Here is a 17,845-nt window from a genome sequence, read left to right as displayed (position 1 = left end):
TTTTGTTAAATATGAATAGTATAATCATAAATTGCATAAATAATAAAAAAATGTGATTAATGTTTTCTACTACTCACACTCCAATTTCTACTTAAGTTTACTAAAATATTGACCTTTTTAAAAATATTTCTAAACATAAAATTAATTTCATCTTATTGAGTACCTACTATACTACAAATACTGTGCGTAGCCATGCATAACGTTTTAATACATTTTTTTCGACCACTGTTTTTTATATTATTTCCAATTAGAAAATAAATATCATTGAGACACATCAAAGTTTTAACTGTTCAAGATATTAAGTGTATATTAACAAATATTATAGTCTTTTTCGACATACTGGAATCTAGACGTGTTCGGCTAAGCACAGGGTCGCTATGTTTGCAGGACACTAAATTTGGATGGGTCATCACCGGAGAGGTATTGTAGTAATTTGGCCCATGATTATAAATTAATTGGCCTGTATAGTTGATAGTGTCTTGCACTTAAATGGCCTGCTATATATAAACCATGCGTAATATTAAAAAAAAAATTGAAATGACGCCACTCACTGTTTTTATGCAATTCTAAATGTCATCAAAGTTTACCATGTTTAAATAAATAATAAAAATAATGTTATCTAATAAATAGAAATAAAGTTCATATTGCATCAATTATAGTTTAATATTTAATTGTTAACTTATATTAATTCATTTTATTGAAATAAAATATTATATATTATGAATTTATTAATAATATTTTACATTAGCCATAACACAATGGCTAAAGTTACTTTAGCCGGGTAATGTATACATACTCCATTTCCTAATAGTTTTTATTCACGGCTAAAATCCGAAATTGGATAATATGCACATTAGCTTAATTCGGACTTTAGCCGTAACATATATACTATACGATATAGTGGTATAGGAATTATACTGAATACGCACACGAAATAATAAGATAACCGGGCTCTTATATAATGTATTATGTATACGCTCCCAGCCCAACGTGTTTGATTATTTTGATAGGTAATTTTTTGGCATAAAATACTTAGTCGCCATGGTGCAAATCATCGGATTATACAGACAGTTTTGAATATTTTAGTATAGAATTTAATGAGTAGGTATAACCCGTTTGTTTCGTTGTCGGTATAAATACAATACGTTTTTATTATTCTTTTGTCCTAGTTAGTTTTTGAGTGTTTTGCGTGCAGTGAGTGAATAGTGAATCTAAACAGTAAGCATGACGGTACCACAAGTAGAAGATGAACAAGAACATCTTTCAGCATTGACAGTAGCCGATGATTCGAATTCGGCCGATGTTCCGAATTTGAAAGGTGATTGGCATAACATTTTTATATTGTTAGTGCTTTATACAATGCAAGGCATAGCAGGTTTCGGTCTCTATAAAGGAGTGATGATAATAATGCAAGCCAACAAACACATAACTTATAAAGATCAGGTATAAATTATGACTTAATTTCAATAATTGTTAAATTTTTGCGTTTCCGAATGAATGTTGTCGATGAAATTTTGTACTGCATTGGAGTACCAAAGACTTTTTTTTTGTTTCAGGCTCTTTTTAGTATAGTTACATGGTCATATAGCTTGAAAATGATCTGGGCACCTTTAGTAGATGCGTTCTGTATACAAAAAATGGGAAGACGAAAATCTTGGCTAATACCTGTTCAATATTTAATTGGTATGTGTGTCATTGGTTTGTCATAAGAAATATTATAATTCATAATATTTATAGAGACCTTTTTTTCTTTTAATAACATAATTTTTATATTATTTAGTAGCTACAGCTGGTACAGTTTTATAAAATGAATATTTTAAATAAATAATGCTGATATTAATTATAACCATGAATTATAAAAAAAATATATACGTATATAATAAATTATAATCATGGAAATCGAAATATTTATGTCTGGAATGAAACAGAACTTAATTTAGGTTACGGATATAAGGTTACAATTTCTTTAGTTACGTACGTTTATTCTAATGGATTATAATTTTTTAAGCTATATTTTAAACGCATTTAAATAAATCCTTTTGAAAAAGAAGTAAATGTTTAAACTTTAATCTTCTTATTTTAAAATCAGTAGAGTAAGTTTTAAAAAGTTTAAAATACAGAATTTATTAAAATTTGTTTTCCAAATGTTAAGATTTAACAATATAAGAAACTAATCGATAGCAGACATAAACCTTCAAAATTTCATTCAAGAAAATAATATTTTGTAAGTAATAAATTATTTGCTTATTTCATGTGTATGTTACGGTAAAAGTACAAACACTGGTAAAATCAGGTATACACAAAATAGTTTGATCAAACCCGAATAATTATTGTTATTTGAACTATTACAATCGAGATTTAGTAAATATTAGGGCAGACAAACAGCGTTAATAAATGTCCGATATTTTTTATTAATTATATAGGTAATAGGTATGTAAATATTTGGAAAATATGTTCTAGGTTTTTTTATAAGCGTAGTATATAGTTATTTTGATGAACAAGTGGTCATTATAGTATTTGGTGAAAACGGACTTTGGCGGAAAAAGGAAAAATACATTTTTGGTGGAAACAGGCATCGTCCAATTTATTAATTGTATGAACATGATAATGAACTATAATATTTCTAAATGCATAATTTCTGAACTACTAGGTGCATTTTTTTCGTTTTACACTTCGTCTTACAGTTGGAAATTTGTTCTTATTAAGTATTTTATTAATAATGTTAAATTTGTTTTCGATTTCAAGTTCATCCATATTGAAAATAGTAATATAATAATAGTAAAATAATAGTATATTGTGTTAAAATAGTCTCACTCAAAAAAATATAACACAACATTTACCAATATTTTAACACGTAACGATGATATAACAATGTCGATCTTATGTGTATCATGAAAGACTGACAAACATATTTCCTACAATATAGGTAGTTACAATAAAGTACAAAAGTAGTAAGCTTCACTAAGCATTTTATTAAACATAACTAGTGACTGAAGTTAGACACGGGAAAAATCTAAAGTAGATATTATATATATCTTAGTCCGTGATTCTAGCTACTGCGGCTATTATACTACATATCAAATTCCATTAAGATAACATTTTTTAGTATGGACCACGACAACTACTAAGTTGTTAAGTAACTATTGTTATTTACATCAAAATAATGTTATTTTAATGTATAAAATCACATACTCTGACATATATTATGTATAAATGTATTGTACATGCCTTAAATATCTATTTTTTTATAATCTATTATAAGCACGATTGTTATTTAAGGCAGAAAATAACTTATTTAACACAAAATTAAATTATTTTTATTCAGTATTTCAAATTAAAGTGTAATACTATTATTTTTTGAAGTTTTTGAAATAATATCACATTAAAAAACTATAAATGATGATTAAAACAAACAAATTCAAGCAGTGGAGTGTAATGCCTTATGTATTGAGACTGTTTGTGTTGAACAGGAGGATGTTTCATTTATATAGGCAATAATATTAACGAATGGTTACCAGAAACGGAAAAGCCAGACGTATTGAAATTGTTTTACGCAGTTTTCTTCGTTCAAATCTTGGTAGTCACGCAAGACATAGTTGTCGACGGTTGGGCACTAACAATGCTAAAAAAGTTTGTACCATTGTTACTTCTTTTAATAATTTAAATATAAATATTAAAATTAATTGGATTTTTATGTAATATAGGAATAACGTGGTGTATGCATCAACTTGCAATGCAGTAGGCGCACCACTGGGCATAATGATGGGCTCCTTATTTCTCGTTTTGTTCACATCAGAAAATTTTTGTAACAAGTACTTACGATTTACACCGGATACAGGTGGAATAGTGACCAAGGAATGTAAGTAAATAGAATAACACCTATCATAAAGAAAATCTCATGTTATTATTCATTAATGATTGATAAATGTGCATTTTTAAGAAATAAGTAAAAAATAAATAAAGACAGAAAAAAAATTGGTGAGATTGAATTGTAGCATTTTCTTCACGTTTTCATGTAATTAATCTTATAGCACAATATACGAGTATACTTATTGTACTGTATGAAACATTCATAATGTATATTTCTTTATATATTACAAAATCTTATTATTTAAATAATTGAATTAAACGGTTCATAATAATTATATAGTAATCATAATTCAAAATTAAACACTTTGATTTTGTTAAGTTTTAACATCAGTGAGAATAGATTTAACGAAACAATTTACACTCACTCACGAAATATATATATTTACGTGTATTTGATCATACATATACATATATATATATATATATATAAATCCATCAGTTTTTGCTATAATTATTTTAAACATAATATTAAAGTTTAAAAAATTTAATCCTAACTGATTCATATTTATTTTGTAATATGGAATAGTCATCTTCCGTTGTTGTACTTTATGCACATTATATTATAATACGTATAACAATAGTCACGTCACTTGACTTATTATGTTAAACGAATAAAAGTTAAAGAATCTAATTGGAATAATTAAAACATTTATAAAATCTAATATAAACTTTTATGTTTTTCCTTTTCTATTCTAAACTAGACTCGAAAAGTATAGATAATGAAAATATTAATAGCCAAAAATATTAATGTATACTCAACTTGAATTTATAACTAACATACCAATTTTAGTTGGTTATACAGCATTTAACAAACTATAATTAACTTACCCATGTATTAAATGCCTGAAATAATTGATTTTATCTTTATAATTTATTCTTCATATTAAATATATTTAATTTATTTCCAATATAATTTAAATTTGTAAAAATGTCAAACTCCCCCCTTTAGTTACCAAAATTATTATAGTTTGTATAATTGATATTTATAATTTCTAATCAGTATGATTAGTTATAATTAATTTTACAGAAATTTCACAGTAAATTTTTAAATTTATACAGATTTATTTTACTGTTTGGCCGTTCTTTTTATTTTAATAACAACATTGATTTTGATCTTCAAAAAAGAAAAAGAATACAGGTCAGAGGAAAACTACATAAAGCTCAACGTTATTCAAAGTTATCTACTTATATGGGATATTTTAAAAAAACCTAGTATCCGGGTATTGCTGACTGCATTGTTGACAGCAGAGGTAAATTTTTTATTTAAGGGTTTGATCACTTACGTAATTAGACTACATAAATAGTATCTCTAGATTTCAGACTAAGCCACTAGATTAATATTGTGGCTTCCAAAAAATGGTATACTTTTATTTATTAAAAATTATAAGTTACAAGTTTAAAGACATTGAATTATAATTTAATTGTTGTGGTTTGCTCGGATTAAATATACCTAATATATCTTATTAATATGAATCTCATTAGGTATTGCCGGTATTGGTATAAGGCAGTGTTTCCCAACTTGTTTTACTCCCGAAACCTTTACAAGAGCTTTAACGTTTTGTTGAACCCCCAAATAATTGTTAGAGCTATTCTATGTTAGAAGCATAATTCCATTCAAAAATATTGTTAATTAATTTATATTTTTTCAAATTTCTCACGGAACCCTTGGCGCCGGCTGACGGAACCTTTAGGTTCCGCAGAGCACCAGTTGAGAAACACTGGTATAAGGTATTACCATACTTACAATAATTAATCTACCTATAATATTCTAATAGCTAATGTAAGTATAGAATTGGTGTATGTTTACGTTTTTGTTATGCAATCAACTGGGAAATACACGTATAGTTTTATTATTGTAAATTTTTATTAATTTTAACAAATTATTATAGATTGGATTCGCTACAACTGAACAAAATTTATTGATTTTAAAACTCATTAAAACAGGAGTACCAAAAGACAATATTATGGTAATAAACTCATCAACGTACATTGTAAACATTATTACTCCGATCATTATATCAAAATACACTTCGGGACCTAAACCAATGAGCGTATTCTTAAAAGTAACACCCGCCAGGTAAATATATTTTATAAACCGAATTCTCCTAATACATATTATTTTTACTATGACTTTGTTTTATAAAATTCAAAAGTTGTCATAACTCTTGATACCTTCCCATTTTATAAATAAAAATATAAGAGTAGATATTTATCAAAGACAACAGATTCAAACACATTGATTTGATACTGTTGTGATGTTTGAATCTTCAACCTATTACATCAGCTAATTAAAAATTGAATTACAGATTTGCGTAATATTTTTTTTAAACTACCCATGCTGTATACAGTATAGTATGTTTTTTGTTTAAATTTTATTAACTTTTTATTTCAGATTACTTTGGAACATTACGTTTGTTATATTTATATATTATACAACGAAGTTCCTTACAACTTATGAAAATATAGGTTTTCCAATATATTATTATGCAGTTTTAGCATTATTATTCATAATAAATAACGTAAGTTAACAAAATTAAATATTATTTTATTTCACATAAAGGAAATATTATGTTATAATTCATTTTTACCAATTTGTAATTTTTAAAATTTAAGAATGAATGAGAAAAACCGTATGAAGAAAATTTTAAGTTTTTTATAAAATTATTACTTCATATTTCCTTAAAAAAAAGGTATCAATTCATATTTACTTAATGTTCAATCGTATAATTTTTTATATTTTATAGATTCTAGGCATGACTATGAAAGTGTCTAAATTAGCTTTATTTAATCGTATAAGTGATCCTCGTTTTGGTGGTACATATATGACATTATTGAATACGTTTTCTAATTTGGGAACATCTTCATCGACTTCACTAGCGATTTCAATGATAGATTTTTTAACATTCAAAGAATGCCCATTAAATTATAATAACAATTGTTCTACATCAAGTCAAAACAACGTAAGACATTCATTCATAACTTATTAAAGATAAAACAAATACAAATAATAATAACACTGTACAATTTGTTTGTTATTAATAAATAATTTACTATTAATTGGTTTTTAGGTTCTGAACGAAGTGATGAATGTATTGATTTTACAATGATGTGTTTTTTTAAAAAAAATTTTTTATTTTTGTTACTGTCATCTCGTTTTGAAGTACAAACAATACTTTGATTTTTTACTTCAGCACATTTTGAAAGGAAAAATTCATTTAGTTTTCAACAATTATTTATTTTGATCTATTTATAGACAATTGGAATTTTCGATTTTTTTAAATGCCGATAATTGGCTTTTCAATAAATCTTTAAATTTAATACAAGATTAATTATAAGTTGTACTAATCGTAGTGAAAAAAAATAATCACAACTCTTGTTTATAAAAATGTTTATGAAATATATAAATATCGTGAAACTTTGCAAGGAAATTTGAAGTTCAAAATTTTTGTGATTTATACTGATGGTTAAATCCATAAGTTATCCATAAGTAGAAAAAATGTTATGAGCGTATGAAATTTAGTTTTTTACGAAATCGTGTAAAATAACTATACATTATAATTTAAATACATGCAATAATATAAAACATCTTACTAATTAGCCTAGATTGACATATTAACTCCGTTCAGAATCGTTTTTCGTTTACAATGATACCTTTCAAAATTAACACAACATTATAGTGACTTACTCTCTATCTCTACTATACAGAAGATCGATACCTACTTTTCCACCTTTTTTTTTATTACAGACGTGTATAACAAATGGAAGTAGTTGCATTGTAACAGTTAACGGCTATTACGTAGAATCGGCTCTTTGTATATTGTTTGGAATCGGATGGTACTATATTTTCAGAGGTACTCTTAAAAAACTCCAAGTAAAGAGCCCTTCTCATTGGATGGTCAATGTAAAAAAAAATAAAGTGAAGAAAAATGAAACAACTGAATACACAATGGTTGAAAATACACAGTGAAATGTATTACCTTGCTAAACTATAATAAGTCAACCAATAATGGTTTTGCTTTTTAATATTTGATCTTAGTTAATCCTAGTTTATCTATGTTAATTTTTTATTGTTAATTAATTAAGTTATCGTTGATTATACTTGTCCTTAGCTTAAGAAAAATTATTTATTTTTAAAAGATATTGAATTGTTTCTACTTACTTTTAAAGTGTTTAATTTAATCTTCATTTTTATTAAATAAATTGACTAAATTTAATTAATTGTTAAATATGAACATATAATAATAAATTGCACAAATAATAAAAATAAATGTGTTTAATGTTTTCTACTACTCACACTCCAATTTCTACTTATGTTTACTAAAATATTGACCTTTTTAAAAATATTTCTAAACATAAAATTAATTTCATCTTATTGAGTACCTACTATACTACAAATACTGTGTGTAGCCATGCATAACGTTTTAATACTTTTTTTTCGACCACTGTTTTTTATATTATTTTATAGAATATTCCAAACAGAATATATTTACCATTGAGACACATCAAAGTTTTAACTGTTCAAGATTTTATGTGTATATTAACAAATATTATAAATGTATTATGGACATGCAATCAAAGTATTACTAAATACACATTACGTGTATTTATGTAAATAATATATAACATAATAGTTAATTTATTGGTCAAGTATAAAGGTGTTATGTCAGTTATGTGCAAGTTTCCTCACCACCTTAGCACATAAAACGACTCCTTTGAATGGATGCCGTTTAAAAGCTTGAGGTATTGCACGTGGCGCGTTTTTTTTATTGTGGTATCCCCGTTAAGGCCTAATCCACACGTTCAAATACAGCGTCAACTTTACCCACATTTTTCACCACCAAGTCATTTACTGTTAATGATCAATATTCGTTTATGGATTTTATGTATTTTTTAATGTATTTATATCGGGATAATTAATGAGAATATTGCTTAACAATTTAACAGTAACAAATAATAATAAACAAAAAAACAAATGGTTTCAATAAATTTATATTCCAAATTAAAATTGGTTAAAATGACACTTTATTTGCACCAAAGTCCTTATAGACGTTACCATACAAGCAATATTTGAAGTTTTATATGCCGTTAATTTTGTTTTATTTTCTTTTATGAAGAAAATTAAATTGAATATTTTAAAATTAAATTTGCAGTATAATTATTGTTGTTTTGGAATAGAGATTTCTTGTTGTAATTAACCACAGCAATTTTAATATTTCACCAGATATTTAAAATAGCATATTTCATAGATTTTATATTGAATATTCAACGATATTTCAGCTTTTTTAGACTGTGTATTACTTTACTTAGTCTACTTATAAAAATATAGAAGCATACTTAAATATTTATTGATTATAGCTTAATGTGAAGTTTCTGATTTATAACTGTAGAGTAACGACTATGAGTTCTAATATTTACTACGATTACCAAGGTTGGTCTTACGGTACATTTTACCTGCGGCGTCTATTGTGTCATCTACCGGTCCGGATATACTAAATAAAAGTCTAAATACGGCGTCATATACTTTTCTATGTTCTACTGTTTGGAATCTTAACTAGAGGATTTGGTTTTTGAATGAAATTTAATCTTTTACCAGCTATCAATAAATGACTTCACTTTATTTTAGTTTCTGATTCTTCTAATTATTTTTGTATTCTTAGAAGGAGTAGAAAGTTTTAATTAATTATGTCTTTTATAGTTTACTTATTCTAAAGCCATGTATACTTTTATAGCTAATGATATTTACAATAATTATAAAATAATTTTGACGGCATTAAAATAGAGCCTAAGAAACTAGGTAGACAAAATAGCATACGACCTGCAAGCTGCATCTTAATTGTTTTATATTACCATAGATCTGAGTATAAGGTGTATGCATATTACTTAACCGCACTGGTGTTTTTCTGTATTTGTAGAAAAAAAAATTAATTGACATTATCTTATTTAAACACTATACATATAACAACTTAGATTAAAAAAAGTTAAAAACTTATTGGATATAGTTAAAACAATCTTCACTGTCTAAATATTAATACCAATATGAATAAACGAATTCTATTAATTAAAAATTTACATTTTACATAATGTATACAAAATCGGTGTAAACATAACAAATAATAATATGTTTATTTTATTATTATAATAAAATGTATAGCCAACACAGTATTAAAAATGTTTAATAATATATTATTAGTTATGATTTTATGCAAACATTGGGGTTCGTTATAATTTTATTTTTGTTGTTTATTTAAAAGTATATTTTAATCAACGGTTGAAAATGAAAACGTAATCTAAATGCTCCATATCAGCACGAAAAACAAGGACTAGAGTCCCATTTATCATAGATACAAAATACAAAATTACAGATAGGTAATGAAATATTTTTTTGTTTTACAAATTAAGTTATTGATTGATGAATATTGATTAACGATTGAGCATTTTAATGCATTACAACGTATACTCTGAAATATTTTTTTATATGTATATATTATTAAGTCGTTATTATGTATGCTCATTAATAAAATCATCCGTCTGGCCATCTGTTGGCCACTGTAACATTATATAGAGTTATTTTCCGCGACAGAATACCAAATTATGTTGACGTAGGTAGTACACCAATAGTCGAATACTCGAATGCGCCGTCACTGTTGCCGTCAAACAAATCATAACACAATGATATTAGTATAATATAATGATTTGGTGTATTAAATAATAATAAATTATATTATACAGACCGAACCGCCGAACACCGTTCGCTGTCGTACGCGAAAAATCGTCGATCGATGACCGGTGCAGACGGCAAGTCACCTTGCCTGTTCTGCGGACACCGACTGCGGCGTGACGTGATCGCGAGCGTCATTTACTCAGGTGCACGCATGCTAGACACTCTGGCGGTTTCGGTGGTCACGTTAGGAGAAGTGGCAGGTCGGCTGTTATGAATAGTGTAATAGCGACCAGCACCACAGACCGCGGTTACCCCCTTAAATGGAGGTAAATAAGAGATTGTAACACAGCGATCTACTACACGTCGACGTTTCGCATAGCACCGCCCCTCCCGGCTCATCACATTGACCGATACAGGACGACGTACGAATCGGAAGACAACACTCTCACCCACGACCCACCAAATTACGCCGCCCACAGACACCAGTCGTTCGTGAAAGTATATCGTCGAGCATCATCACGATTGATGACCCGTAGAGACGAGTCGTAGTGAATTAGTGAGAAACACGTCAGGAGAAGTGGCAGGTCGGCTGGCCTAACGAATGTTGTTATTGCGACCAGCAACATAAACAGCAGTTGCCTCCATCTGGAGTGCGATTATTCTGAAAGCTGTAGCATAAGAGAGTGTAATACGGTGATCTGCACGTCGAAGTTTAGAGTAGCACCGCCCTCCCGGATTTACCCAATTCCCCAATTTACGGTAATAACTCGTCCGGTCGAATGTGCGTAACTAAAACTAGAATGTATAATGCAAAGTTATACATAATGACAATTGACAATAATCCTTTTAGTTTTATAAATTATTGAAATGTAAATGTATTTATAAAGATTTACTGAAATACATTATTAGCCAGCGGTCGGCATAACCGCACATTTTTAAATTCGCACACTTGTATACATAGATTTCACACAGTTTTCCTAAAACCAAAAGATCTAAAATGTTCGGTTATGAATGGTAGGTAAGTGTGCGGCTTTAAACAATGCCTGTTATTAACATACATATTTTTGATCACGATTTTACGTTTTCCAGTATTGTGAGTTTACGGTTATTTCTATAAAAATCTAAATTATGAATAAATAAAAAAAGATAAGCGATAGGTGTTTGCCAAAACCAGTGCATTTTAACATTTGCTTATTAGATTCCTATTTGACCACTGGAACACCCCCGTTTCATTGCCTAACAACTAATTTAATATTTAACTAAAGATAATAGATATGCATAGTATTTATGAATTATATTCTGGTATATAGTTTTTTCTTAATTATTTTTAAATATTTATTTCATATCAATGTGGAACATTACGTTTGTTATATTTATATATTATACAACAAAATTCATAACAACTAATGGAAAAATAGGTTTTCCAATATATTTCTATGTAATTTTAGTATTTCTATTCATAATGAATAACGTAAATAGTAAGTTAACAATATTAAATACTATTTTATTTCAAACAAAGGAAATATTGAATTAAAAATAATTTTTAAAATGTAGGTATGAAAAATAACTCTACTCAGAATTTGTCTAGTTTACTGCACAATTTTAAACATAATATATCCAGTGTCCTGTAAGGATACACCCGTTGCGATATCTCCTGAAATAATGGATCGTAGATCTCTGTTATTTTAAAAGACTCGTATGGACAAGTTTATAACGAATGATGTTAATGATGTGATAAAAGTGTTAATTTTACCATTTGTGAGTTTGGTAAACTAGAAAGAACAATAATATTATAATTGTTTTTTGCACATAGATACATATGTATTGTGCGGAAGAAGAAGGTATAATTTTTAGTGATTTCTTATACCACTAATGATTTTACGACAGCCCAGTAGGTAGGTAGATCTATACATGTTACCTATAAAGTTCAAAAAAAATTTGACAGAGAATAGGTGAAATAGTTTTTGGCCATGAATAATCAACATAATTACGAAGTATACGTTCATTTCATATCATTATAAATTTATAAATTTTTATCATGGTTGTCTTCTAACAAGGTTGGCAGCACAGTGTAACTGGTCGAAGGGGCTGGCGGACGGGTACACCGAATTTAATAATATATTATATAGACGGTGTTGGCATAAACAGCGAGGACAGCACGAAAGAGGCGATGAGACGGTTAATTGTTATAATTTTTTTAAAAGATAAGGAAAATTACAATAATAAGGACATATAATTAGTTTTTTTTTTTGGAAAAACTGTCAAAAAATGGCCGTGAGCCCTTTATTTTTTTGATATTTACATGTGCTGATGTGCGTATATTGTTTCAGCAACACACCTAACTATGGATGTAAAGTTTCGAAATTCAAAATCTACTATTTCGTCCAGATAATGCATATAATGTAGATATAAAAAAAAATAACAGTTTTACGAGGCCTTTAGTAGTACATTTTTAGATAATTGTAATTACTAATTATTATTGTTTTCAAAGGCAGGGTGATGTTCTGTTATGTATTTTAGCTAATTTGTGACCAAATTTTGTATTGCAATGTTTCTCACTTTAATATTAATAGATCTTACCCTTTGGGCTTATTGTTCTTTTTGATGAATAAAAAAATTAGATTAATTATTATAAACAAATATAATAGAATTTTTTATTGTAGAATGATATTATAACGGTTAAATTTGTTTAAGTGGTATTCATGTTTTCAATAAATAAATAATTAGATTTTAATTAAATTTATCTGTAATAATAGCTTACCTATTATAACAATCACATATTATTTCAAGTCATTGTTATGTTCATTGACATTTTAATGGATTTTTTCGACTATAGCCAATTCATAGAATTTTAGTAAATATACCTTGTTAGTTGTTAACATTATTTGGTCATCACTATTAATTTAAATTCAGTAGGTATAGCCGTATAGGACATAGGTACAAAACTGCAGCGATTGGTATTAAAACGTTTTTAATTTTTTTCGTTATTTTAAGTTTTTGTACGTTATGCATATGCTAAGTGCTCTGACGACTGCTACTGCTAGTACTGTCCACGGCATATCCCATTGCTGTTTGGCTCACTACACATATAACTCGCATATAAGTAATACACAACATTATACAATAGCAATAGGTTTAATTTAGATTAAAATATTATAATAACATAATTATATTCATTTTTGGTCAAACCCAGATTTCTACTAATAAAAAACTCCCAGCGTAATTAGAATTTATAACTTCTAAACCATAAGTATTGTCGGGTGATTATTGTTAATGAACGTGTGATGGCCCTTATAGCATTTTATTATTGCCGCCGCCCACCAACAAACACACACATTTTCATATTAGTTAATATCGTTGAAACTGTGAATAATATAATGTGTTAATTTTAAACTCATCGGCCGCCGTTTCTTTAACGTGTTTGTCCATAGGCTTATAATTATTATTGATTCAGTTTGTTTTTCTTAAACACGTTGCTTTGCCAAATAGAAGCTTGTGTTAATTCAAGGCCTATGACTCTGACTCCATTAGGAAGCGACCCCTCAGAACCGGGTGCTCTTACTCCAGCCCACTTTTTAATTGGTGGTTCATTAATATTAGCACCTGAACCCAGCTTGGCAGACGAGTCAACAGAGCATCTACATCGATGGAAGTATGTGCAAGCATTAATGCAAGCGTTCTGGATGAAATGGTATAAGGAATACCTGCCACAGCTCCAAGTGCGAGGTAAATGAATTAGCAGTAAGCCTCCAGTGAACATTGACGATATAGTAATCGTCAAGGACGAATGTACACCACCAGCAAAATGGCGATTGGGAAGAGTAATGCAAATGCACCCGGATTCGGCGCAGAGATAAAGCGACCAATAGTGAAATTATAGGCGCTGCATACCGAGCGTCCATCGGAATAAGTTGAAAAACTTAAAATTTTCATTTTTCAACGGGGGGGGGGAGGATGTTGAGGCCAAATAACAATTTATTATTGCCGCCGCCGGTCGACACACACGCACACATACACAAACATGCACATTTTAATATTAGTTAATTATTATCGTCGAACCTGTGAATTATATAATATTATGTTCATTTTATACTCATCGTCCGCCATATCTTTAACGTGTTTGTCCATAAGCTTATAATTATTATTGGTTCAGTATTGTTTTCTAATTCTCGCTACGCACAGCGTAGTCGCAAAGTTTTTTTTGTGTATATTATTAATTGAGCTATTTTCATCAATACTCATACAAACACATACAAATGTCGGTCGGCCTATATATATACAGGGTGATTTTTTTTATCGTGAACCAGTAAATATCTCGGTAAATATTAGGAATTTTAAAATAATTTTTTTTTAAACTTTCTAGGTTTTACTATTTTACACTGTGTTACAATTTTGATAATTTTAACTTCCTCCCTTATTTGATAAAAAACTATCAACTTTCGATTTTCAAATGGCAATACCTATTTTCGATAACGAAAATTGATAAACATACTGAAAAAAATAATTTTAACGTTTATAGAATTTAATTTCAGTAATCCGTTTGCGACTTATTACCGTTTAAATATTCGTTCAATTTACTGCTACCTGTTAATTTATCAAACCCAACAGTAAAAACCAGAAGTAAAAACGAAATGATATCTTAATTTAACAATACCCATAACGGTCATAATCGATAATAAATCTTAGGTAGCAAGATAGATAAACAATACTGTTAGAAAAAAAAAATGTCCTATCAACACTCCCACCAGAACACGGTGGTGTCAGTGAGCGACTAGCCTGCCGCAGCGAGGTTGAATCAGTTATAAAGTATAAAAATAACATATTACAATTTACCATCATGGTTACATAGTATATCACTGGTTACTGACTCTTGGTATAGATCTTATCACGTATTATTTTAATAAATAAATGATAATTAATGGCGGTTAACTGTTTCTGAAAACATGTGTTTATTGGTTAATCGTTAATGTTAATTTTCCATTATCAAATATCGAATATTAATTATTAATTAATTATTATTCTTTGAACGTTTAACCACAGAATACGTTTTAAGTAAATACTATGTAAATGTGTATTATTTTAAATATAAATTTAAGGTTTAAACCAATTATTTCAATGCATATGTATTTTGTGATAGTGTTTTAATGTTGTATTTTGGTTAAACAATTTGAATTTAATTAAAAGTATACTTCTATCCAATCAGCAATAGTATTATGTGTATGGCAATTAGTTTTCATACTTTTTGGTAAGTTCAATCTAAAATTAATAAATTAGAATTTTTTTTTTTATTAAATGATTTATGCATAATATTATTGGCAAATAATAACCATGGTTCAAATATTTTAATTTTATTTCAGTGGCAATTCGTAAAATTGGTGTAATTAATCAAAAATATCAGTGAAATATATGACTAGCTCAATTTGACCAGCAATTAATGCAAATTCATATTGCTTTCTACTGGTGAACCTATCTGATGACTATAAATTAATAAATAAAATAAAATTGGAATAAAGGAATAAAATATACATATATCTATATTATATTTTAATCTTTTAACAAACTAAACAATCTATTATGTAAAAATGAATTTTTTTATGAAATAAATAATTTGATGTTTATTATAATTTTTGTTCATTTTTTAGGAAATTTATTTTATTTTATTTCAAATTCCAATTGCATTTAATAGTACTAACTTTTAATTCAAATATCTATAACAATATTGAATGAACAAATACAAATTGCTGTTTTGGTTAGTCACAGCATAATACAGTGAAACTTCTAATTAACGGTCACCAAAGCGACCATAAATAATGATCGCTATTTAGAGGTAGCCCCGTCCTATAAAGGTGACAATACATGACATAACACTTGATGGGACCAAAAAACCTAACCGTTACATAGAGGTGACCGTTAACAGAAGTTTTACTGTACACCTCACCTGATAACTTAATAAGTATGTATACAATTTTTTTTGTATAGAATCAATTCTATAAATAATTTAATGTTTTTTTTTTTTTTTAGTTGCATTCTGATAAAAAAAAAAAAAAACAGTGCAGCATCAAGACCAACTACTTCTAAATTTGTAAAAATTGATGATCACATTAATAGTTAATTGTATGTTTAAATAATTAGTTAAGTTATTGGTACATAACATAAGTAGGGCTATGGAGTTTTTATTAACCTAAATTGGCAAATTAAAATTTTTTTTACATCTGAGTGTCATTTTCATGCATTATATTAAAAGATTTTTATATCATAAAATATTAATTAAAAATTAACATAATTTCAAAAATAAGTGTAAAAATGAATAATTATTTAAAACATCCATAGCCCTAAAAATATGTTGTACTCTATGTATAGAGTAGATAATGTAAAGTATGTTCATTGGTCAATGTTCATTTAATTTGTATTAATTTATCTAGGGTAGTGGACATGTTAAGTGTTAATATTTTTTATTAGGTATGACCTTACCCAAATCCTGCAAAAATTTGCACTACGGAAATTTGTTCATGTTCTAGTAAAATTATTAATAACTAATGTGTTTATTGCCTTTGGTAATTTAGTATTGAATTAATGTCCATTATTTGGTCTATTCACATACAAGATAGTTTTAATATAAAATGCAAATCATACATTATACGAAAAATATATACCAGAATACCTTATAATTATAAATGGAAAATCGGGTAAGCACGATGTACAACGGGCTCTAGGCCTATAACCTTGCATCAGATAAACAACACAGGACTCATTTTCTCGATGCACTAACCATTGTAATATCAGTCTGATGTAGGTTATTTGTCATGTCACTTAATTTGTGTAATCAAAATAATTTACTTATTCTATTATTTTTTTTAGTAGGTATACATAGATTGATTTGTAATTATTTTTATTTTTAATGAAAAGAAAACCTTTAATAGAAGGGGCATTGTAAAAATGTATAATTAAAAAAAAAGAAGAAATGTGTGACCTTAACAAGCCCGGATTAAGACCTTCAAGGGCCCAGGGGCCAATACACGGTTGTGGGCCCCCATCAATAAAAACAATTCTTTAAAATTATAAATGTAGGTATACAATAAAACAAATTTAAAATTTTTTATTTAAATATGATAATAATAATAATAAATGATAATATATGAGAATAAAAATATTAAAAACAATTTTTTTTTTTAATATATATTTACAAATAAAATTAAGTATTGTTTAAAGTAAAAGTTTTTTTTCTAGCTTTTTGAGTAGGAAATATTTCTAATGTTTTATCGAAGCTTAAATTTTGAAGAACATCATTTTCTGTTGATAAAATCATTAATGATG

General features: G+C 27.6%; 2 protein-coding genes and 1 long non-coding RNA gene across 3 annotated transcripts in view; 2 read left to right on the top strand and 1 right to left on the bottom strand.

The window, feature by feature from the left end:
* The window catches only part of LOC132929584 (ATP-dependent RNA helicase DDX54), a 142,311-nt gene that overhangs the window by 46,999 nt on the left and 77,467 nt on the right, over positions 1–17,845 (bottom strand). The window lies entirely within an intron of this gene.
* On the top strand, positions 170–8,111 carry LOC132930719 (acetyl-coenzyme A transporter 1-like). The gene is made up of 9 exons (XM_060996743.1): positions 170–1,443; positions 1,557–1,683; positions 3,471–3,630; positions 3,705–3,859; positions 4,930–5,120; positions 5,760–5,947; positions 6,263–6,389; positions 6,615–6,830; positions 7,616–8,111. The coding sequence occupies exons 1-9, from the start codon at positions 1,225–1,227 to the stop codon at positions 7,835–7,837; spliced, it is 1,605 nt and encodes a 534-aa protein (XP_060852726.1). The 5' UTR covers positions 170–1,224; the 3' UTR covers positions 7,838–8,111.
* On the top strand, positions 15,895–16,858 carry LOC132929900 (uncharacterized). Its single transcript, XR_009662172.1, has 3 exons — positions 15,895–16,107; positions 16,174–16,484; positions 16,553–16,858. It is a non-coding gene; the product is annotated as an uncharacterized LOC132929900 (long non-coding RNA).

The sequence above is a fragment of the Rhopalosiphum padi genome, chromosome 4 (assembly GCF_020882245.1).
Source record: "Rhopalosiphum padi isolate XX-2018 chromosome 4, ASM2088224v1, whole genome shotgun sequence".
Taxonomy (NCBI): domain Eukaryota; kingdom Metazoa; phylum Arthropoda; class Insecta; order Hemiptera; family Aphididae; genus Rhopalosiphum; species Rhopalosiphum padi.
Note: the sequence above shows the minus strand (reverse complement) of the source record. Positions and strands in the feature narration are given on the sequence as shown.